A 25,094-nucleotide genomic window follows, 5' to 3' on the forward strand; every position below is an offset into this window, starting at 1 on the left:
ATGTATGGTAGAGATTGACTGTGGAATCATAAGTTACAAAACTGGATTGGAGAGAAGTAATACCATTTGTAGAAATACAAATAAAAATAACAAGTATTTGTGAATAATCGTTTCAAGGGACTTACTGATAACGGAAAGCAATGAGATAGGACGATAATTACTTACTTCATGTGTATTATTTTGTTTAAAGGTTGCACAGACGTTAGCAATCTTCCATTGTGTTGGAATTTGACATATGCAGAGTGAATATTCGGAAATATAATTCGATTATAAGTACAATATGTATGCATATTGTATCGGCGGTTCGATCTCAGCAAGGGGGACGACTCATCAGTCTCCGAATGAAAACAAATACATTAGTACACAAAAACACTTTCACTGGACAGTATAAACATTAGCCTCGCATGAACACATATCAACCCAATGGTTATGTTGATAATTAATTTGATCTGATAACAATGTTCTGCGAAGTGATCATTATATCATTTATATTACAGTTATCACAAAAGTATAAAAAGATAACACAGTCTTTATCAAGGTATGTGTATTTTGTTTAATACAATACTCACAAAATAATACAAGAATATGAATAAATAACATTTTCGTGAAGGATTATATATTTTTATATAACAATTATCACAATGTACATAAAAAAAGAATATTGGTATTGGAGTTTTTTTGATTTTCTTTCCATCGTTCTTAATTCAGTACAAACTAATGATGATCTATTCCTCAGCGCGACGACGACGACAACAACAACAGTAGATAATCAGAACAATTAATCCAATAAGAAATATTCCTCCGCCGACAGCAATCAGAATAATTGCCCAGCGAGGTAAAGGCAGCGTGTCTGAAACATAGGATGCAAATCATTTAGAAGTATAAAAGATGAACCAACGTTAATATCTTTGTTCTGTTTAGTTGTTAAGGAGTTACTATGTTAAAAAGGCTAGATGGAACTATTTTAATACGTGCTAACTTATACTGAGAGCAAGTCGGAATATTGGCTGAACGGTTTTAACTCACTCGCACATTGTGTTAAAAAAAATATTGACATTTTCTTCTACCTTGTTTTAGTTGTTTTGTTGTTTTGTGGTGGTAGTGTTGTTGTTGATGCTGTTGTCGTGTGATTGTTATGGTTTAGTTGATTTAATTTTCAAATAAAGTGCTATAACATTTGACATTTATATTTTTTGACATTTTTATTGTCTCTTAAAGTTTTAATATTGTTATTAAAATGTTGCATAACATGCATGACATTGTCAATACCTTTCTTTTTGCAGATTTTGTCCCCTTCATAGTCGTCGGCACATTTACATTTCCGACCGCTACATACCGCATGATCAATACACTGACTGACGTCATCACACTCAGCTCCAACTATAATGGGATAAATAAGATGATATATGTCGACATTAATTGGTCGATGATAAACAATATTTATCCTAGCAAAAGTGCACTGTTTCATTCCTTATTTAGTGTCTTATTTTTCAGTAGACTCTAACCTATTGTAAGACCTTATAACTACGAAAAGGGCGAGTCGTGGGTGATCGCAAGATGTATCTAGCGACTTGTCAATAGAGGTTCTGTATAGTTCAGCGACCGTCAACATTCGAAGCAAGGTATTCGATAGTTTCAGGTTTAAATGTTGCAGTTGGCGGCCATCGTTTGACCGATATCAGGACAATTGCTAACTTAAGAAGCACGAGGTCTTTCTTAGTGTAAAAATGTTTGTGGTCGTATATGAAACATCACTATGGTGCCATGATCACCAAGCTTGGACCTCGAAGTTACCTTCTCGAATGGCTTACCTAAGGTATACATTAATTAATGAAGATATTTGTATGTATGTGCTGTCCGTAAGTGCTGTGTTGTTAAATGTGTGTTCTCGTTATATAGCTGTTTAAACTAGGTCAAACCACCTGATTTGCCATTTAGTATACATGATAATCCGGCTTTTACAAGCTAATATCGTTGATATCAAAACAAATTAAGCCAATCATCGTATGGATTCACGAATTATGAAATACTTTTAGTGACAGTCCTTTGAAAATGGAAAAGTATGCTATATATTTTTTCATCAGTCAGTTTAAGTGTCTGTTAGTATTAACCTAAAACATGGTATACATTTGATTATGACAAGAAGTTCGGAGGTCTATTTTCTTGAATTGTGTCCTTTTAAATAGGGTCTACATAATTTAGTTTTGGCTACTGAGCATGTCCCTGTTCTTTCGAGTGTATAAAATACTCTTACATTAAGCTGTGTGATATTCATAATCTAAACAGAACATTTCAATGAGAGGATTTTATTACTTACCATAACCAATGCATGTCTTGTTGTCAGAAGAAGACGTGTACTTGTCCATGCAGGCACAGGTCCCTGACGTTCTACACTCACTGTGCACCGTGCAATCACTGGAATCCTTGCACTCAGCTCCAACTATTATGGGAGTAGAAACAGTTATTAATATACGTATGCATACAAATGTTCATACAGTAAATAGCAAGTTATTGTCATAACCGGACAGGACACGCTTTTTAAATAGTTTGTATAAAAGGAAAACTTGACCTAGCTTCATATAATAAACCAATCATTTCAAGAAATGTAGGTATTGATTTGAATTAAACGAGTCCGATGCATATGTGATGCTGACATTGTGATAGGTGATATATCCATATGCTAGTAATTATGTTTAATGTATAAGTTCAAAGACGACTGTTTAACCAGTTGAAGCCCATATATTTATATTTGCTGTCAAAGGCGACAGTTAAACCGATTGAAACCTTTTAACGAGTTCGCTGTCAAGGGCGACAGTTAAACCGATTGGAACCCTTAAATGTGTTCGCTGTCAAAGGCGACAGTTAAACCGATTGGAACCCTTAAATGTGTTCGCTGTCAAAGGCGACAGTTAAACCGATTGGAACCCTTTAATGTGTTCGCTGTCAAAGGCGACAGTTAAACCGATTGAACCCTTTAATGTGTTCGCTGTCAAAGGCGACTGTTAAACCGATTGGAACCCTTAAATGTGTTCGCAGTCAAAGGCGACTGTTAAACCGATTGGAACCCTTTAATGTGTTCGCAGTCAAAGGCGACTGTTAAACCGATTGGAACCCTTAAATGTGTTCGCTGTCAAAGGCGACAGTTAAACCGATTGGGACCCTTAAATATGTTCGCTGTCAAAGGCGACAGTTAAACCGATTGGAACCCTTAAATGTGTTCGCTGTCAAAGGCGACTGTTAAACCGATTGGGACCCTTTAATGTGTTCGCTGTCAAAGGCGACTGTTAAACCGATTGGAACCCTTAAATGTGTTCGCTGTCAAAGGCGACTGTTAAACCGATTGGGACCCTTTAATGTGTTCGCTGTCAAAGGCGACTGTTAAACCGATTGGAACCCTTTAATGTGTTCGCTGTCAAAGGCGACAGTTAAACCGATTGGAACCCTTTAATGTGTTCGCTGTCAAAGGCGACAGTTAAACCGATTGGGACCCTTTAATGTGTTCGCTGTCAAAGGCGACAGTTAAACCGATTGGAACCCTTAAATGTGTTCGCTGTCAAAGGCGACAGTTAAACCGATTGGGACCCTTAAATGTGTTCGCAGTCAAAGGCGACAGTTAAACCGATTGGGACCCTTTAATGTGTTCGCTGTCAAAGGCGACTGTTAAACCGATTGGAACCCTTAAATATGTTCGCTGTCAAGGGCGACAGTTAAACCGATTGGGACCCTTTAATGTGTTCGCAGTCAAAGGCGACTGTTAAACCGATTGGAACCCTTAAATGTGTTCGCTGTCAAAGGCGACAGTTAAACCGATTGGGACCCTTAAATGTGTTCGCAGTCAAAGGCGACAGTTAAACCGATTGGGACCCTTTAATGTGTTCGCTGTCAAAGGCGACTGTTAAACCGATTGGAACCCTTAAATATGTTCGCTGTCAAAGGCGACAGTTAACCCGATTGGAACCCTTTAATGTGTTCGCTGTCAAAGGCGACAGTTAAACCGATTGAACCCTTAAATGTGTTCGCTGTCAAAGGCGACTGTTAAACCGATTGGAACCCTTAAATGTGTTCGCAGTCAAAGGCGACTGTTAAACCGATTGGAACCCTTTAATGTGTTCGCAGTCAAAGGCGACTGTTAAACCGATTGAACCCTTAAATGTGTTCGCTGTCAAAGGCGACAGTTAAACCGATTGGAACCCTTAAATGTGTTCGCTGTCAAAGGCGACAGTTAAACCGATTGGAACCCTTTAATGTGTTCGCTGTCAAAGGCGACAGTTAAACCGATTGGAACCCTTAAATATGTTCGCTGTCAAAGGCGACAGTTAACCCGATTGGGACCCTTTAATGTGTTCGCAGTCAAAGGCGACTGTTAAACCGATTGGAACCCTTAAATGTGTTCGCTGTCAAAGGCGACAGTTAAACCGATTGAAACCACAGTTAAACCGATTGGAACCCTTTAATGTGTTCGCTGTCAAAGGCGACAGTTAAACCGATTGGGACCCTTTAATGTGTTCGCTGTCAAAGGCGACAGTTAAACCGATTGGAACCCTTTAATGTGTTCGCTGTCAAAGGCGACAGTTAACCCGATTGGAACCCTTTAATGTGTTCGCAGTCAAAGGCGACTGTTAAACCGATTGAAACCACAGTTAAACCGATTGGAACCCTTTAATGTGTTCGCAGTCAAAGGCGACAGTTAAACCGATTGGAACCCTTTAATGTGTTCGCTGTCAAAGGCGACAGTTAACCCGATTGGAACCCTTTAATGTGTTCGCAGTCAAAGGCGACTGTTAAACCGATTGGAACCCTTAAATATGTTCGCTGTCAAAGGCGACAGTTAAACCGATTGGGACCCTTTAATGTGTTAGCAGTCAAAGGCGACAGTTAAACCGATTGGAACCCTTTAATGTGTTCGCTGTCAAAGGCGACAGTTAACCCGATTGGAACCCTTTAATGTGTTCGCAGTCAAAGGCGACTGTTAAACCGATTGGAACCCTTAAATGTGTTCGCTGTCAAAGGCGACTGTTAAACCGATTGAACCCTTAAATGTGTTCGCTGTCAAAGGCGACAGTTAAACCGATTGGAACCCTTAAATGTGTTCGCAGTCAAAGGCGACTGTTAAACCGATTGGAACCCTTTAATGTGTTCGCTGTCAAAGGCGACAGTTAAACCGATTGGACCCTTAAATATGTTCGCTGTCAAAGGCGACAGTTAAACCGATTGGGACCCTTTAATGTGTTCGCTGTCAAAGGCGACTGTTAAACCGATTGGAACCCTTAAATGTGTTCGCAGTCAAAGGCGACAGTTAAACCGATTGGAACCCTTAAATGTGTTCGCTGTCAAAGGCGACAGTTAAACCGATTGGGACCCTTAAATGTGTTCGCTGTCAAAGGCGACTGTTAAACCGATTGGAACCCTTAAATGTGTTCGCAGTCAAAGGCGACAGTTAAACCGATTGGAACCCTTAAATGTGTTCGCTGTCAAAGGCGACAGTTAAACCGATTGGGACCCTTTAATGTGTTCGCTGTCAAAGGTGACAGTTAAACCGATTGAACCCTTAAATGTGTTCGCTGTCAAAGGCGACAGTTAAACCGATTGGAACCCTTAAATGTGTTCGCTGTCAAAGGCGACTGTTAAACCGATTGGAACCCTTAAATGAGTTCGCTGTCAAAGGCGACAGTTAAACCGATTGGGACCCTTTAATGTGTTCGCTGTCAAAGGCGACTGTTAAACCGATTGAACCCTTAAATGTGTTCGCTGTCAAAGGCGACAGTTAAACCGATTGGAACCCTTAAATGTGTTCGCTGTCAAAGGCGACTGTTAAACCGATTGGAACCCTTTAATGTGTTCGCTGTCAAAGGCGACAGTTAAACCGATTGGACCCTTAAATGTGTTCGCTGTCAAAGGCGACAGTTAAACCGATTGGGACCCTTTAATGTGTTCGCTGTCAAAGGCGACTGTTAAACCGATTGAACCCTTAAATGTGTTCGCTGTCAAAGGCGACAGTTAAACCGATTGGAACCCTTAAATGTATTCGCAGTCAAAGGCGACTGTTAAACCGATTGGAACCCTTTAATGTGTTCGCTGTCAAAGGCGACAGTTAAACCGATTGGAACCCTTAAATGTGTTCGCAGTCAAAGGCGACTGTTAAACCGATTGGAACCCTTTAATATGTTCGCTGTCAAAGGCGACAGTTAAACCGATTGGAACCCTTAAATGTGTTCGCTGTCAAAGGCGACAGTTAAACCGATTGGGACCCTTTAATGTGTTCGCTGTCAAAGGCGACAGTTAAACCGATTGAACCCTTAAATGTGTTCGCTGTCAAAGGCGACAGTTAAACCGATTGGAACCCTTAAATGTGTTCGCTGTCAAAGGCGACTGTTAAACCGATTGGGACCCTTTAATGTGTTCGTTGTCAAAGGCGACTGTTAAACCGATTGAACCCTTAAATGTGTTCGCTGTCAAAGGCGACAGTTAAACCGATTGGAACCCTTAAATGTGTTCGCAGTCAAAGGCGACTGTTAAACCGATTGGAACCCTTTAATGTGTTCGCTGTCAAAGGCGACTGTTAAACCGATTGAACCCTTAAATGTGTTCGCTGTCAAAGGCGACAGTTAAACCGATTGGAACCCTTTAATGTGTTCGCAGTCAAAGGCGACAGTTAAACCGATTGGAACCCTTTAATGTGTTCGCTGTCAAAGGCGACAGTTAAACCGATTGAACCCTTAAATGTGTTCGCTGTCAAAGGCGACAGTTAAACCGATTGGGACCCTTTAATGTGTTCGCTGTCAAAGGCGACAGTTAAACCGATTGGAACCCTTTAATGTGTTCGCCGTCAAAGGCGACAGTTAAACCGATTGGAACCCTTCAATGTGTTCGCCATCAAAGGCGACAGTTAAACCGATTGAAACCCTTGAATGTGTTCGCTGTCAAAGGCGACTGTTTAACTGTTTAAAAACTTTAAACCCTTCCACCAGAGATCCTTATGTATGTTTGCTGACTATTCCAGTGTGATCACTCACTTAATAGTAAGAAAAAAGAGAACAAACAACAACACAACAAAAAACAAGTGGAAGCTACCTAGATAAGCCTAGAGAATTTAACCACGATACCGTACAAAGGCAACACAAACAACAAACAGAGCCACATAACCCTACCAGACAATCAAAATTACCATTACTGGTAAAAGTTGGGGTGACCGCATTTGTATTTTCAATGAAATTAAGTTAGAACTCGCTGGCCGCTTTAACTGGTATTCGAACGTTCAACTTCAACTTTATTGAAATAGATGTTGGCTTCGCTTGGTATCTTGTGTATAGATATAGTGAAAGTTCGTTTGTGTTTTGGCTCTGTTTTATAGTTGATTAGGATCATTGTAAGTTGGACGTTAATTGGACCTGCACATTTTTAAATGTTAAGTATCTTCTTGTATCAAATACAGTTACGAACTTACCGTCTCCTGAACACTGGGAATTGTTTTTGTACATGGAATATTTATTCCGGCACTTGCACACTGAGTCATTTCCAGCCGCCACCTTGCACTCCGCGTTGGCAATGCAAGCATTTTCTATTGAGCTGTTACATGCTTTGTCCACTGGAATATAAAGGATCGTATGTTGATGAATAATTAATGAATTTTAAAAATTATAATTATGATGTAAGCGCTATTAGCTGGAACAAAGAGTTAAGTCGACGCTATTTATTGGGTAAACTAATGATTTATCGTGAACAATTGACCGTTTGCCAAAAGGTATGATCACATTGCTTGTAATTAACCACCGATTGGTGATTTTCCCTAACAAAGATCGACAAGGATTCCAATTTATTTACACAGATTAAAATTTAGACATGAATGTGTTTTTTGTAAGTTTTTATATCTGTATACAGATATCATTGTGGTCTAACGTTTGAGTCATTTATACCTTGTACTCTGCATTTGGTATCATTAAAGCTGGGTACCAAGGAATTCGGACACTGACACTTTTGGGAACCCGCAGGACCAGTGCATGAAGCATCGAGAACACAGTCGGTATTCATTGTACAATCTGTTCCAACTGCAAAATCAAGCATTCTGTAATTCCACCATAGCTGGAACTTTCAACACCATTATTCATCTCAGTAGATGGGCGTATAGAACGCAGTTTTACACTTCCCAAAACGTGATAGATGCTTCTATATTCAACATTACGAACATTTGTATGCATTGTTTTGAAAACTTGACTAACTAACTGACTTAACTATTGTGCTTCAATTAAAAAATAATCAGAATAAATTCGTAAATCGGTTAACGGTAATATTATGATTAGGGTTGTTTTCCCCCTTGCGTTCCGTGTACTCCGCGTTCAATGTCTACCGGAATCCTTCGTTATCAATCATATTAAACTCCTGGTAAGTGTGGTAGGGGGTCATGTCAAAATTTAACACATTTTTAGTTCCCGCGTACCGCTTACAAACATATTCAGTTCTTAGTTGATCGTATAAAGTATATGTATACTGCGTAAGTGGAGATGAGACTCAAATTAGCATTGTCAACCCTTGAAAAATAAATAAATAATCATAGCTGTGCATATTTGATTATCAGGGCTCGTGTTTATGAATGTAGAATGTCTGATAATAGGAATATTTGTGTTCTGCATTTTGCAATGGAGGTCACGCATCTAATTGTTATTGTACATTTTGCCATAATACCAGTCACGCTCCTATTAATCTTGTATTCGTTATAGACATATTGCGTGGGTCTGTTAATATAACATGTTTCGCAATTTACAGTAGACATTATGAAATGAAATGCCTCCTTTAGCATGATCTCATGTATGAAATACAAATTGAATAACACAACTATCAATTTATGTTAAAAGTAGAATAATTAAATTTATTTAAACATGTACACCTATACTAGATACTACTTATCAATAAGCTATGATTGTCTGTAAAGTTTGATGATGCACTATTACTCAAAAATAAGATTTAACACATTTAATACAAGTGATTTAATATATCAAAAAAGGGTTGAACAAATGTCGAAAACTATAGATCTTATGGAGGGTTAATTTGAAAGCAATGTACAGAAAACACGGTATTTCTACCTTATGAGACTATAGTAGATCGCAGTAAATCTTTTAGCATTCACCAATCATTTAATATTTTTGCGTTTTCAATTATTAAATACACGGTTATAATATTGTTAATAGTAGTTAATAGTTTCCATAAATGCATTATTTAGTAAGTATTTGAGAGTGTAGCGCTCAAATTTTATGTTTGTTTTACATGTGTATGTATTGATTTTGAAAAAGAGTGTCACATTTAATTGGTCTTCACCACGAAGAAGATATTGCTCATTTATATAAATTCATGGGAAGGTTCATATGAAGTAGCTAGCTTTGGCAGTAGAAAACAACTCGCGGACACATACTAGGTGGTGTTAGTAGTTTATACTCCGGGTCCCGGCGTGAGCACATTGAAGGGTCCCAAAGTGACAGTTCAACCACCGCACACCTATCCTGGGCGGTGAAGCAGTACTAGGTGCCTTCACTTCTGCAAGACCCTGACAATTCTGTATATGCCAGGGACAGTCGTACAGTGCGAATGGTCGTAGAAAGGATTTCATAACCAATCACAACAGAAGTGACCTGGTCCGCCCGGGAATCGAACCCGGGTTGTCCGATTAACAGTCCAACGCTCTACCGACTGAGCTAACCGGGCGGACTGGACACATACTACTGATGAAGACAAAGTTTTATAGTTCAACATGATATTGGTCAACACTCGTTACGCTCGCTGTCGTTATGCACATGGTTCTAACATAAAGGCATCAATTAGTGTTGACACGTGCTCACCTTTGGCAATACATTTCTCGTTCATGTGCGTGTACCCTTCATTGCAAGTGCACCGAGTCTCACACTGACCGTTGTTGATGGAACAGGTCGCGTCGGAGTCCACAAATTCTAAAAGATGTACGGATAGGACAATAAATGCAACTGCAGTAACAGTACTTCAAACGTATTCTTATGTATACGCATACAAATGGAATGTTATGTGCATTGCGTTGGTTTTTAGAGGCTAAGGTTTAAGGGTAAGGGTTAGGACAAAGCAGCTCAGCGAAATGAAAAAAGTGAAGACGATAACAAATAATGTGTTACCTTTTTAAAAGACACTTCCGTCGTACGTAACGACTTCAACACTGATTTAAATTATTGATGAAATGATATAGTTTTCATGTGAAATTTATTGTTTATATAACGTTATCGTAAACATGTACAAACCAGTAATTTTATTACATCGTAATAGCATCTAATTTGTCATTAAAATCCTGTCTTACCTGCTACAGCAGCTGTCCATAGACAGAGAAGTACAATACACTGCAGGAACTGAAACGCGAACAAACTTTGTATCAAAAACGGGTTATATTACCAGGGGCGTACCTAGGCATACTCCAGTACGCACAGGCGTACAAATGAATTAAGGAAGTTCCCGCGAATAAACTTTTTTTTTGGGGGGGGGGCATTTTAATAATCATTCTCAAACTACTTGTACATATCTTTTTATTAAATGTGTCTATCATCGAAACAAATCTCTGAAAGTGTACTACAGTTCCTTTACATTTGATCAAATTAGTACTTGTATCATTTACTTTGCCTCTTCTTTATATGTATTAACAATCGTACATATGACTTTTGCAAAATATTAATTCAGATCATGGCTAGCCTAACCTTAAACGATGAAGTTACGCATCATGTCTAATATGTATTTGTTTAGAAAATCTAAAAGACATAGTAACAAACAGTTATATATGCATATACATAATAATATGAATATAAGTTTATTAAATCAAAACGTAGACAATTTTAAACTTATATATTTGTAATTGTTTATGTACATGTTTTACTTCATAAATTACTGTATAGGAATACAAAAATATATGTACCTTCATATTCTTCTTTTTCCTAATATCCTTATGCGATTACCGATGGAATATAAATGTTTCCACTTGTTTGCCAATGCTTCCTTTTTAGATATCAATCATCAGTTATTTATAACTATTTACACAGATCTATTTTTGTCACCTACAAACACTGACCCCTAAGTAGTACGTGCAATTTCAATGTTTTTGCAGTATCAAATTACATCAATGCTTCTGCGGGGTTTAAAGAATGCTATTTAACATACAGTACAGTCTTAAAGTGTCTGTTAAAGATGCACTCTTACTCCCAAATAAGATACCAAAATATATACAAATGTTAAAATATACCAAGAAGGATGGATAAATGTCGAAAATAATTGTTCTTATGAAGGAAACCGAGTTTAATTGGAAAGAAATATGCAGAATACACGGTATTTCTTCCTTATAAGAGGATAGTAAATCACAGTAAATCTTTTAGCATTCACCAATCATTTAATATTCTTGCGTTTTCAGCTATTAAATACACGGTTACAGTTTTGTTATCAGTAAATAATATTTACGATAAATGCATATTTAGTAAGTAGTTCAAGGTTTATCACTCAAAATTTATGTTTGTTATGCATGTGTATGTATTGATTTTGAATAAGAGTGTCACTTTAAGCCATACTCCCTCCACAAACTTTACAATATTCATAACGATTATTTACTATAGGCGTTCAAAACATTATATGTATCATATTGCAAGCTGGGCTTGGTTGGGTTCGCTCTATATATTGCCAATAGTAAAACATTCCGTTTGCTTGATTGGCTTTTAAATTGAACTCGCCTATATTTGCCAATAGGTTGAGTGTGTCTGCATTTTCAATACTTTAAATTGTACTTTACCACATAATAGTGCACAAAAGCGAATATGAAAAAGAAAATATCATCATTACAATTATATTGAGATTTCCATTTCAAATTTACCATCAATAGGAAATCGTACCACACCATAATTGTATAAACTAATTGAACCACGCAAACTCGTTCGAGTACAAAAGCTTGCAAATATGAAGACAAAATACATGCCCATATTGTAACGATGGGAGTTGTCCTTTCTCAAAATTATAATTAAACAAACAATGTGCAGGTATTTAACTTACTACTGTTCTCAAATACACTTGGCAAGCGTATTTGTCATTCAATTGAACAAAGCATGAGCGCAAAGCCATTTCGCAACAAAGAGGTATAAAATCAGTTTCATCTCTTCAATGAGTTTGTAACCGCGAGGTATTCGAGCGTTATTTAAATATATGATTTACTTGGCTAGTTTAAGTGAAACCAAATGCAGACTGAACATGTATGGATGCTTTGCGGGGTATCGAGCCCGCCTCTTCACTAGCAAGTTGTCCAACAATATACGTAATAAATTGCGTCATCGCTGATATGAAGCCCATGAACAGGCCTTAGATAATGCATTTCATTTAAAACTCACTTACTGACTTTGGGCGAAGCAACATCTACGATCATGCGATGCCTCATTAGCAAACACTCACATTTCAAAACCTTAAACAGTTTGTACTTTATTAAACGGCAGTTTCATTGTTTCAAGGACCGCGGTAACTTTGATTGTTTCAAAGCACGTTGTCACTTTCCACGTTTCAAACCCGTGGTCACTTTCCTTGTTTCAAAGTCCGTGGTCACTTTTCTTGTTTCAAAGCACGTGGTCACTTTCCTCGTGTCAAAGTCCGTGGTCACCTTCCTTGCTTCAAAGCCCGTGGTCACTTTCCACGTTTCAAAGCCCGTGGTCACTTTCTTGTTTCAAATTCCGCGGCCACACACCTTTTTCAAAGCCTGTGGTCACTTTCCTTATTTCAAGGACCATGGTCACTTTCCTTTTTCCAAAGTCCGTGGTCACTTTCCTTGTTTCAAAACCAATGGTCACTTTCCTTGTTTCAAGGACCATGGTCGCTTTCCTTGTTCCAAAGCCCGTGGTCACTTTCATTGTTTCAAAAACGATGGTCACCTTCCTTGTTTCAAGGACCATGGTCACTTTCCTTGTTTCAAAGTCGGTGGTCACTTTTCTTGTTTCAAAGCCCGTGGTCACCTTCCTTGTTTCAAGGACCATGGTCACTTTCCTTGTTTCAAAGTCCGTGGTCACTTTCCTTGTTTCAAAGTCCGTGGTCACCTTCCTTGTTTCAAAGTCCGTGGTCACTTTCCTTGTTTCAAAGTCCGTGGTCACTGTCCTTATTTAAAAGCCCGTTTTCACGTGCACTTTCCTTATTTAAAAGCCCGTGGTCATTCTCCTTATTTAAAAGCCCGTTTTCACGTGCACTTTCCTTATTTAAAAGCCCGTGGTCACTTTCCTTATTTAAAAGCCCGTGGTCACTTTCTTTATTCAAAAGCCCATGGTAACTTTCCTTGTTTAAAAGCCCGTGGTCACTGTCCTTATTTAAAAGCCCGTTTTCACGTGCACTTTCCTTATTTAAAAGCCCGTGGTCATTCTCCTTATTTAAAAGCCCGTTTTCACGTGCACTTTCCTTATTTAAAAGCCCGTGGTCACTTTCCTTATTTAAAAGCCCGTGGTCACTTTCCTTATTCAAAAGCCCATGGTAACTTTCCTTGTTTAAAAGCCCGTGGTCACTCTCCTTGTTGCAAAGCCCGTGGTCACTCTCCTTGTTTAAAAGCCCGTGGTCACTCTCCCTATTTAAAAGCCCTTCGTCACTTTCCTTGTTGAAAAGCCCGTGGTCACTTTCCTTATTTCAATGACCGCGGTTTTTGACCTTGTTCAAAAGCCTACGGTTACTTACATTAATTGAAAGCCCGTGGTTATTTTCCTTGTTCCAAAGCCCATGGTCATTTTCCTTGTTTAATATTTGAGGAAAACATAACAGAAAAACAGAAACAGTGCAATTTTACATAGCTTACGTTCCTATTGAATGGAAATGCAAAGGGATTTTGCCATGAGTGATTCCAACATCAGTTACGGCCCTTTGCCAAAATATAAATCAATCAACCGCTGCCCTTTGTCATGGTAGATGCCTCTTATGTCTAGTGAACGTCCCCTTAACATAAGAAATCAACCACCAAAATGATTTCGGAAAATACTGGACAGCTGATGGTCCCCTCGATATGTGAATGAAAAATAGGTTTAGCACCATATGTTGTCTTATTTCTAAATAATACGGACTTTATACAACACAATTTAACCTTCTTGTTTGAAACCAATGAGTCTTGTCCCTCTACATCCTTCATGATATACTGATTATACTCTGCAAATAGTACAATGAAAACCACAGGTACAAGACCAGTAGTCAAATATAAGGCTCAAGATCACAGTTATCTGCCCCCCGTTGACCAAGATCCGGATGTTAATACAGAAAAAAGAGTGCTTGTGTTCAAGTATCAATATTTTATTAAAATTGAATGAAAAATAAGCAAAAAATGTTCTTTTTGAAGAGAACTTGACTGAATTTGACACTCTATTGCAGGAATTGATAGTTTTCAGTGTAAATATTGGAAAAATCATAGCTTGTGGAAGTCTGAAAATTAGTTGTTTGTAGCCGATTGACTCCTTGGCGGAAGGGTTATGTATTTGAACTCAATTTTGACAGTCGGATCAATGGTCAACATGGTGTTTTCTTGTGATTATATTTTGTGTCTTGAATTGTTCTAAAGATGCCATGTCCTTGTTTTTCAATTGGGATGTGTATAAAGTCAAAAGCCAGGTTAGTGTCTATATGAAACATATAGTAAATATAACTGTGGTCTCACGCCATAAACCCTTGTTTAAGGCACAAGGTATCGGTCCAAACGGCACAAAGTTTGGAAATCGAACAATATTCTGTGATTTTGCTTAAATGCGAATTGATCAATACACATGGAAAATCAACAATAGAAGCTTTAAATATTTGTTGTTATAAGATAATGATATATATCAGGTTTGTACAGAGCTCCTCAAGTTACAAAAACACGCTGTTCGCCTAGATAGAAACACTTTTTATTCCCTTAAAACGAAATATTATTTAAAGATAACGAAAACGATTATTTGTTATAACAGAATAATCTCATATATATCAATTTACTCATATTTATTTCGTTATAACGAAATACTCATTCCTTTAAAACGAAATTGTCTTCCGTCATAACGAATTTATACCGAAAATATACGTATGTTTATGTTTTTACGGGCTGCATTAATTTGGCACCGCCATAAGACGCATTGATTCTTTTTCAGCTTCCACAAGTTAACAGGCGACAATATCTTATAGAAGAATTTACATGTGTATTTAAATTGATAAAAATAAGTCAAAAGCAGATCTAATGAAAAGTACTCCTGAAATCTGTAAAACGAAACGTTTAATCATGTATGCAAAAATCTTTTGTTGTCATTATTTGTCATTCGATATCGTAACCTCAATTAATAGGGATTCGATTTACATTGTAAAATACAATAATGAATAATTTTGTGAAAACAAACTTGCAAAAGTGCACGTCGTTTTGTTTTGTTATTCTTCGTGACATGCATGGATAATGTTTGAATACACAATATAGATGAGTATCAATGTATGAGCGAATGCAGCTTGAATGTGTAATGCTTAAAACTTTATTATAAAAGGAATACACAGAATGGAGGTAAGATATGCATGTGTAGACAATTGAATCTTTTCCTATTTTATATACATTTTACTTTCTATAAGACGATCAAATGAGCGAATGTTAAAATAATGATTGTACTTTCGTTTTGTTCACTTGTGAGTACTATTTACTATCTCAACCAACTTATGCAAAGTAGTATCATGTTTAATTACGTTTGTAAGAACGGTTATCTTCTAATATTTTTTGTATCTTATTTTAATCTCACTATTCTAAATGGTTAAACAGGCAATGGTTATTAATCGAACATTGCTTTATGTACATATTTTGAAAAGATAAACTTATTGTTAAGTACTCATCGCATTTTGTTTGATTTTGTTTTAAGTCTTCGAGCAGTAAAGTTAGGAAAACAACAGTAATGTAAAGATTAAGGGTTTATTAAAGTATCACCCTTATTCATGTATAACAAACATACATATTGAATGATAAACCTTTAACTACTTCCTCAATAATGTATTTTTAGAAAATACGATTGCGACCGTGTATCTAAAGCAACTGTGAGCCAGATGATCAATTTGCAAGAAAAAAAAAGAGAAAATTGTCGAAAACTGACATAGATTTGGTATTAATGTGTACAATGCAATGAAACTTACTAACTGAAGTACCACATAGTTAACATTTTATTTAATTTTAGCAGTTATTTCGTATATATCCATTAAAAAAGATTACTTTGGTGAGTTTGGTTTGTGGTCTCCAAGCCGGACAAGTGGGTTTTCTCCGGGTTCTCCGGTTTCCCCCACAACACAAGACCACACTCTCGCGTACAATCGTGCCAACGAGAGTGATAAATATAATGTTGTAATAACTTGTTTAAGACCTAATATAAAATACCTAAAAATAGGTACCTAAAGTACCTAAAATAAAAACCTAATATTAATTTGATTCAAGCTTGCAAAAATATCCGAACCAACGTGCGGAGCAGACTGGAAGTCCTCTGTGACTACTCGGAGTATGTACACGTCGACTCTGAGGTCCGTAACAAGCTGCAAGCTGCCGATGTCGATCTGGGGAAAATGGGCGTTAAAATCAACGGCGAAGCGGAAAACTCTGTACGTCTCATCTGTTTTTGCTTTGGTTGTAACCATTAATAATTATAAGTTGTTTCGGCAAAACTGCTTTAAATAAGTGAGTCGATGTTTTTTTTATTGAAATGAATATAAGTTATTATATGCTTTCCGGTGATATAAAGAGATTTATCAGTGAAATTAAAATTATATTTCACTGTTGGAAATAGTGAAAAAACAAGTTGATATTTTTCACTGTTTTGAAATTTTAGCCCGCTCCCAATTCCAAATCAAACGCCAGCGCACACAGAGCTGGGACACAATTTCAGAAAATCATTTCCGAAATAACGTTACGTTCGCATACAATTAGCGATGTATTATCGCACCACTATCTTTCCATTTGGCATTTGACAGGGAAACGGCATTTATCCACCTGTCTGTACACTCTTTCAGTTCAGATGTGTGTACCAAACACTAGAGGGCAAATTCGAATGTACCGGAAGACGCTCCAAATGTTCCGATAATGGAGACCTCGAGCTTACCTTTGTTGATGCAAACAATGGTGTTGTTCACTCAGAGAAAATTAAAATTACAGTTGCTGGTAATTCTTTTTCTACACTTGAATAGTTTACCCGGACCTCACTTTCGTCTATGCATCGTACTCTAAATGAATAATCAAATTGCAGATATTTGGTATTATATGAAACATTGCAAGACAATAGCGTAAAAAGGATATTTATTGGATTTTAACAAATAAAAATGCTAACAAATAGTACAACAACCTGACAGGAAAACATACCAAATATTTATTGTTAAAGACGACCATCAATTAGAGTCGAACCCCGTTGGCTCGAACTCCTAGGGACTGGGGAAAATAATTCCAGCTTTGGAAAATTCGAGCCAAACGGGAGTTCTTGCCTTCAGTATACTATAAAGAAATAGGCCCTTAACATCCAGGTCGAGCCAGAGAGAAATTCGCTAAATCGAGCAAAATGAATTGAAACCAAATGGATTTGACTGTATCAAGGTTTATTCATGTTCTCCTGTCCGCAAGAACAATTCACTACCGCAAATCATGTTCATTTCAGAGCGACACTTAAGCCTGGCGATAAATCAAACATTCCCCAAAACTGCTCAGGGAGACGCGTCGACGTTCCATATGTATTGTGGTGTTGAAGCGGCGTGTGATAATTATACCATGGAGATTGCTACAGGCGACACTAAAATAATAAACATTCCTGGTAGGATATTGTTTTGTTTATCGTTTGCAAGCCAATTAATACCCAACTGTTTTGTGTGTGTTTTTTTAAACAAACTGTTTAAGAATCCCATGTACAATGAAGATATTTGTTTTATACATATATAAATGTGTTTTTTTACGCAAAGGTCACCCCATATGATATTGTTATTATTTGAAAGGGTATTTGTTTCTGATTACAAATGTGTAAAATAAAAGACCGAGTAAGCATTATGATGGAAGTAATTGCAGTTATTGCTGTTAAACTGTTTGTTCTTTATTCTCACTCAAATCGGACGTGAAATGACGTATAAAATTTGGCATTCTTTAAAAATTTATCTCCAAAACTGGCAATCTGCACTCGGAAAACAATAACAATATCTGCCATAGACCAAAACAAGGAATCCAATGAGATTTGATCGAAAGAGAACGGTATGAAATGGTAGTTTTGAAGGATAAAATGCATTGCGTGACTCGGTTAGCCTAGTAAGAACGCGCATTGTTTTCACGAGATATTTTAATACAGACATGAATCTCATATATAACAAGCGTCATCGTAAACAAGAAATCGCTCTTCATTCGATGCACAAGGTCATTTCTAAAAATATCGTTGAAACATATCGAAAACAATGTTTATACTCACGGAATCGAGGACGTTTTTCAACCCAAACAATGAACCAGGAAACCTGGACGCACATGGCATTACTGTCCTTGGTTTATTAGTGTCTTAATATTGTATATATGCTTTTTTAATCAATGCTTATGGTGTCTCTCTAAGTTGTATGAAATAAAGAATGCCTCTCTTTTTCATTATTTAGATGCTGTAAATGTAGACGTATGTCTTGATTTCATGAAACAAAATAAGTTGATGATAAGTGAAAGGCAATATTTTTTATCGTCAAGATGTGATCTCGAGCTTTAATGTTGTTTTAAGATTGAAACCATCGCAACATTATCCAAAGAACAATACCCTTAGTCTAGAAACCTTTCAATTGAAACAAAGAACAATACCCTTAGTCTAGAAACCTTTCAATTGAAACAAAGAACAATACCCTTAGTCTAGAAACCTTTCAATTGAAACAAAGAACAATACCCTTAGTCTAGAAACCATTCAATTGAAACAAAGAACAATACCCTTAGTCTAAAAACCTTTCAATTGAAACAAAGAACAATACCCTTAGTCTAGAAACCTTTCAATTGAAACAAAGAACAATACCCTTAGTCTAAAAACCTTTCAATTGAAACAAAGAACAATACCCTTAGTCTAGAAACCATTCAAGTAATTCAAAGCACAATACCCTTAGTCTAGAAACCATTCAAGTAGTTCAAAGAACAATACCTTTAGTCTAGAAACCATTCAAGTAATTCAAAGAACAATACCTTTAGTCTAGAAACCATTCAAGTAGTTCAAAGAACAATACCTTTAGTCCAGAATCCTTAAAATTCGTCTAAAGAACAATACCTTTAGTATAGAAATCTTACATTCGTCTAAAGAACAATACATTTTGTCTAGAAACCTTTAAATTCGTCCAAAGTACAGTACCTTTAGTCTAGGAACCTGTTAAATAATTCAAAGAAGAATGCCCTTCGTCTTGAATTATTTGCACTTCGACAGTGATATTGAAATTTGCATTACTATATTCTAGGGCGGTCAGAGGTGTCTTGTGGTAAGACAAAAAGGACAAATGATGGTGACTATGACATTCAATGTAACGCCACGGTCAACGGAGAAATGTTGTTAAGTCAGGAATTCTTCAATACGTCGTGTTCTTTGAGGCGTTCAAATCAGACGATTGCTCAGAGTGAATCCTTCGAAATGCCCTTTTGCCATGATCTTTCCTCTTGTAAGTTCAGAATAAACGTATGAATATGCTATATTTACTTTTTAGTAGTTGGTTATTTTCGGGTTCTTCTGGTATCATTTAATATGGCTTAGTTTTCCTTAGAAATAAAATATAACTTTATCAAGCGAGGAATAGCTGATGTTGACAGCTGCCCACAATAGGTTGAAACAGTTCAATACAATCATTCCAATTGTATTTTATCATGAAAATTTTAATAAGTAGCATTATGAATACAGGCCAATATTTTTATTGAATTTGCCCTGATGTATAACCATAGAGTAAGTTTTTTTCAGCTTTTCAAATATACCACACGTACTACTTCCCTTGCATTTTCAGCATGTAGTTGCAAAGGCGCAAACAACTCGTGTGCATCCATCTGTAATGTTGCTGGGAAGTGCTTGCTCGAGGCCGGATACCAATCTTTCAACGCTTCAGTAACCGGATGTGACACACGGTGTATGTTAAAGTGGTGCTTACGTGAGCACAACAGTACGATTGTAGCAACTCAAGAAAACATCATTTTCGAGATTTGTGAATTAGTCGGAGACTGTTCGGAGACAGGTCTTTGTTGATGGGAAATCTCAAATCCCTTTAAAACAGTTTCTCTTTGCAATAGCAAATTATTGTTCACAATCTGGCTTTAATTTTGCCTTTGGTTAGAGTTGAATTAATAAAAAGTATGATTATTTAGCCTTTTTTAACATTTACTCATTCTGATTTGTTAAATAACTTGTAATAGGTGACTGTTCAGAAGTTCTTTGACTTAGAAATACTGGTAAAGGTGTTGCATTAACCACATTTAAGTCAATATCTCAGCAAATACATCGTGTATTGCATTGAAACTTAAGTCTTGTGTTCCTTATCATCCAACCATTTTAGTTATTAGTTAAATAACTGTATGTTGCATTATACACCTTGCCCCTTAATTATTTGACTTAAAAATCCTGGGGAAGAGTTTGCAAGTAAGCACATTTAAGTAAGTAACTCTGTTACTACTTCATGTATTGTATTGAAACTTTATACAAACAAGTATGCTAACTATTATAGCTTATAACGTAACTTAACAATGATCTATGCATGTTTCATTAAGACTTTGCAATCCTTAAACATAAAGGCAGCGGAATAGTCGAGAGCGCTGTCTCTGTGAAGGCTTTTGTTCTAATGATAGCTTTCTGCAATGACTTATTTAATATAAAGACATTGCACAGCATTGGTTATCAGGAAGTTCTTAGTATTTTATAAAACTAGTATGCTATTCATATTATACTGCGTGAGGCTATTTATGTATGTTGTGTCAGTTGATATATTGGTTAATGAAAAAAGTGTGGTTTGTTGCTGTTGTTGTTGTTTTCACAAAATAACGCGTGCCATTTTGTTCACCGAGCCGTTAGTTGTGTTTGTGTTATCTATGTTCTATACGATGTAGGTTTGTTTTTCCAAATGATTAATTACCTTATGTTTAAGCTGCATTGATGTATACGTGGAAATAAAGATATTGTAACATTTGAAAGATGCACCATGTTTGTCGCTATAGACCAAATACAATAGCAATTCGATTGCCTAAGCCCAATAAACGTAACTCAGAAATCTAATACAATTCTGAAAATAACTGATATAAAAAGAAATCGTCCTTCTGTTGGCGCAATGGGCAATAACTTTTCGTTTACATATAGTAAACGTACACTATTGAGGAAGAAACGTACACTGATTAACCGGAAGATATAGCAAACGTACACTGATTATCCGGGAAGATATAGAAACCTACACTGATTACCCGGGAAGATATAGCAAACGTACACTGATTACCCGGGATATATAGAAAACGAACACTGATTACCCGGGAAGATATAGCAAACGTACACTATTGAGCAAGGAAGATATAGCAAACGTACACTGATAAACCGGGAGATATAGCAAACGTACACTGATTAGCCGGGAGATATAGCAAACGTACACTGATAAGCTGGGAAGATATAGCAAACATACACTGTTAAGGCAAGATGATTAACCAAGCATACACTGTTAACGGAGGATGATATAGCAAACATACACTGTTAAGCAGGGAAGATAAAGCAAGCATACACTGTTAAGCAGGGAAGATATAGCAAGCATACACTGTTAATGCAGGACAATATAGCAAGCATACACTGTTAAGGTAGGACAATATAGCAAACATACACTGTTAAGGCAGGACAATATAGCAAACATACACTGTTAAGCAGGGAAGATATAGCAAGCATACACTGTTAAGCAGGGAAGATATAGCAGGCATACACTGTTAAGCCGAGAATATATAGCAAGCATACAGTGTTAAGGCAGGAAGATATAGCAAACATACACTGTAAAGCAAGGAAGATATAGCAAGCATACACTGTTAAGCCGGGAAGATATAGCAAGCATACACTGTTAAGCCGGGAAGATATAGCAAGCATACACTGTTAAGCCGGCAAGATATAGCAAGCATACACTGTTAAGCAGGGAAGATATAGCATGCATACACTGTTAAGCCGGGAAGATATAGCAAGCATACACTGTTAAGCAGGCAAGATGATATAGCAAGCATACACTGTTAAGCCGGGAAGATATAGCAAGCATACAGTGTTAAGGCAGGACAATATAGCAAACATACACTGTTAACAAGGAAGATATAGCAAGCATACACTGTTAAGCAAGGAAGATATAGCAAGCATACACTGTTAAGCCGGGAAGATATAGCAAGCATACACTGTTAAGCAAGGAAGATATAGCAAGCATACACTGTTAAGCAGGGAAGATATAGCAAGCATACACTGTTAAGCAAGGAAGATATAGCAAGCATACACTGTTAAGCCGGGAAGATATAGCAAGCATACACTGTTAAGCAAGGAAGATATAGCAAACATACACTGTTAAGCAAGGATGATATAGCAAGCATACACTGTTAAGCAGGGAAGATATAGCAAGCATACACTGTTAAGCAAGGAAGATATAGCAAGCATACACTGTTAAGCAGGGAAGATATAGCAAGCATACACTGTTAAGGCAAGATGATATAGCAAGCATACACTGTTAAGCAGGGAAGATATCGCAAACATACACTGTAAAGCAAGGAAGATATAGCAAGCATACACTGTTAAGCAGGGAAGATATAGCAAGCATACACTGTTAAGTAGGGAAGATATAGCAAGCATACACTGTTAAGCAGGGAAGAAATAGCAAGCATTCACTGTTAAGCATGGAAGATATAGCAAGCATACTCTGTTGAGCAGGGAAGATATAGCAAGCATACACTGTTAAGGCAGGAAGATATAGTAAGCATACACTGTTAAGCCGGGACGATATAGCAAACATACGCTGTTAAGCAGGGAAGATATAGCAAGCATACACTGTTAAGCCGGGAAGATATAGCATGCATACACTGTTAAGCCGGGAAGATATAGCAAACATACGCTGTTAAGCCGGGAGGATATAGCAAACATACGCTGATAAGCAGGGAAGATATATCAAGCATACACTGTTAAGCCGGGAAGATATAGCAAACATACACTGTTAAGCCGGGAAGATATAGCAAACATAAACTGTTAAGCAGGGAAGATATATCAAGCATACACTGTTAAGCAGGGAAGATATAGCAAGCATACACTGTTAAGCCGGGAAGATATAGCAAGCATACGCTGTTAAGGCAGGAAGATAAGGCAAACATACACTGTTAAGCCTTGAAGATATAGCAAGCATACGCTGTTAAGGCAGGAAGATAAGGTAAACATACACTGTTAAGCATGGAAGATATAGCAAGCATACGCTGTTAAGCAGGGAAGATATAGCAAGCATACGCTGTTAAGCCGGGAAGATATAGCAAGCATAAACTGTTAAGTCGGGAAGATATAGCAAGCATACACTGTTAAGCAGGGAAGATATAGCAAGCATACACTGTTAAGCAGGGAAGATATAGCAAACATACGCTGTTAAGCCGGGAAGATATAGCAAACATACGCTGTTAAGCAGGGAAGATATAGCAAGCATACGCTGTTAAGGCAGGACGATAAGGCAAACATACACTGTTAAGCAGGGAAGATATAGCAAATTTACACTTGTTTAGATTTTATTTTCTCCCACCTCAGATAAGTAGATCCAATAATTTAACCATGCTAAAAAATTCTTATCTTGCCCACTGGCAAGATAAAATGCCCGTGTGGAACAACTTTAGCGCGCATATCCATGACAACCAAGAATTATCGCTTATCCATACGTATTTATTTTCACTACGCACAGATGAGTTCCAGCAAAAATACATTTTTACTGAATTTTGTTTAACTGAGGTGGGAGAAAAAGCATCTATTATAGCCGCTCTTGTAAGATAGGCTCATCCCAACGCTCGCGTAGGGTGTTTTGCGGAAACTCGGTAAACCTCGTTTACGCCAAACACCCTACGCTTGGGTCGGAATGAACTTATCTTACACTCTCGGCAATGGAAGATACTTATAATCTTGTTGACATGAACATTTCAATATAATCCCTCTGGTGTGAGCTACAGAGACTGATATAAACAACTAATAAGTCTTTCCTGTTTTTGATGTAAGCAACAACTTAATGAAATTAAGATACAAGTGGTACACAACACATAATGATAGTCATATACATTGCTAAATTGTTGTGTCATACTAATAAATACAAACGTAGTTATATAATAAACAAATATCGAAACATGTATTAATCCATCAACACGAAGTCTCAAACTCAAAGCAAACGTATACATGAACAATACACAACCAGTATACAAAAATAAGCGACTGAAACATTACGCCTACTCCTCTTTTAAAATTCTCTTTTGAAACAATTCCTTCCTGTGAAATAAAAGTTCGTGTCTTGACATAAAATTAGAATAAAAGGTAATCAATCTTTAAATGGATTTCTTTGTCAATGAGAAAGACTAGTATTCACCCGCTAAACAAACGATATTATATTACCAAAGAAAACATTCACAAGTACTATATAAATGTCTCGAAGTAGAAAATTTCCCTCAGTTCTTAAATGAAGTCCTCAATCTAGCCGGGCATGTAAGAATCATATCCCCTCAGTAACCCAATGGTCTATAATACCTGACAAATAAATACCTTAAACATTTAGTAAGAATAGGCCATAGTTAGTAGTTTTAGACCTAGCATCATCCACCGATTGGGGGAGCACTGACGACACAATTATACAAGTGTTTGTATTACGTAATCGAATTCTTCCTATCAGACCGGCAAATGCATGGCAGGTAATAGATACAGTACGAGTTTTTCTTCAAAAGTGTCCTCTTACAGACGTAAGAAACCGTTTCGCTAGGACGACCACCATTTTTGTCCGAGGCGAAGTGAATTCTTAATAATTATGAATGGGCGGAGTGAGCGAAGTGAACGAGTCCTTCTTAATCATTAAGAATTCACTTCAGGTCATCTAATTGACTTAGTATACAACCTCATCGGCTGATACATTGTCCACGCAAAATTTGATGTAGGGAG

General features: G+C 37.1%; 2 protein-coding genes across 3 annotated transcripts; one reads left to right on the forward strand and one right to left on the reverse strand.

Annotated features, from left to right (window-relative positions):
* Positions 1 to 513: 513 nt before the first annotated feature.
* LOC128219619 (prion-like-(Q/N-rich) domain-bearing protein 25) lies at positions 514 to 11,105 on the reverse strand. The gene is made up of 8 exons (XM_052927494.1): positions 10,916 to 11,105; positions 10,310 to 10,358; positions 9,828 to 9,935; positions 7,914 to 8,045; positions 7,445 to 7,585; positions 2,318 to 2,440; positions 1,270 to 1,380; positions 514 to 850 (listed from the first exon to the last, which is right to left on the reverse strand). Exons 1-8 carry the CDS (start codon positions 10,919 to 10,921, stop codon positions 726 to 728), a joined length of 795 nt encoding a protein of 264 aa, XP_052783454.1. The 5' UTR covers positions 10,922 to 11,105; the 3' UTR covers positions 514 to 725.
* Positions 11,106 to 14,451: 3,346 nt separating this feature from the next.
* On the forward strand, positions 14,452 to 21,125 carry LOC128220311 (uncharacterized). 2 transcript variants are annotated; one of them, XM_052928665.1, is made up of 6 exons: positions 14,452 to 14,598; positions 16,415 to 16,575; positions 16,984 to 17,131; positions 17,619 to 17,771; positions 19,414 to 19,611; positions 19,948 to 21,125. In XM_052928665.1, the coding sequence occupies exons 2-6, from the start codon at positions 16,540 to 16,542 to the stop codon at positions 20,181 to 20,183; spliced, it is 771 nt and encodes a 256-aa protein (XP_052784625.1). In that variant the 5' UTR covers positions 14,452 to 14,598; positions 16,415 to 16,539; the 3' UTR covers positions 20,184 to 21,125. The 2 variants fall into 2 exon arrangements, with proteins under 2 accessions (XP_052784625.1, XP_052784624.1); XM_052928664.1 differs by lacking the exon at positions 14,452 to 14,598 and adding an exon at positions 15,310 to 15,505.
* The last annotated feature ends 3,969 nt before the right edge of the window (positions 21,126 to 25,094 follow it).

The sequence above is a fragment of the Mya arenaria genome, chromosome 15 (genome assembly GCF_026914265.1).
Source record: "Mya arenaria isolate MELC-2E11 chromosome 15, ASM2691426v1".
In the NCBI taxonomy this organism is placed as follows: domain Eukaryota; kingdom Metazoa; phylum Mollusca; class Bivalvia; order Myida; family Myidae; genus Mya; species Mya arenaria.

Bases quoted from the DNA above. Each gene is read 5' to 3' on its own strand.
- LOC128219619 (XM_052927494.1), bottom strand. The intron at 8,046-9,827 runs GTGAGCACGTGT...TTGATTTTGCAG, and splicing joins CGAGAAATGTATTGCCAAAG to TTGGAACAGATTGTACAATG. The intron at 7,586-7,913 runs GTATAAATGACT...TTTATATTCCAG, and splicing joins TACCAAATGCAGAGTACAAG to TGGACAAAGCATGTAACAGC.
- LOC128220311 (XM_052928665.1), top strand. From the start codon at position 16,540: ATGGGCGTTAAAATCAACGGCGAAGCGGAAAACTCT. The intron at 17,132-17,618 runs GTAATTCTTTTT...TGTTCATTTCAG, and splicing joins AATTAAAATTACAGTTGCTG to AGCGACACTTAAGCCTGGCG. The intron at 17,772-19,413 runs GTAGGATATTGT...ACTATATTCTAG, and splicing joins TAAAATAATAAACATTCCTG to GGCGGTCAGAGGTGTCTTGT.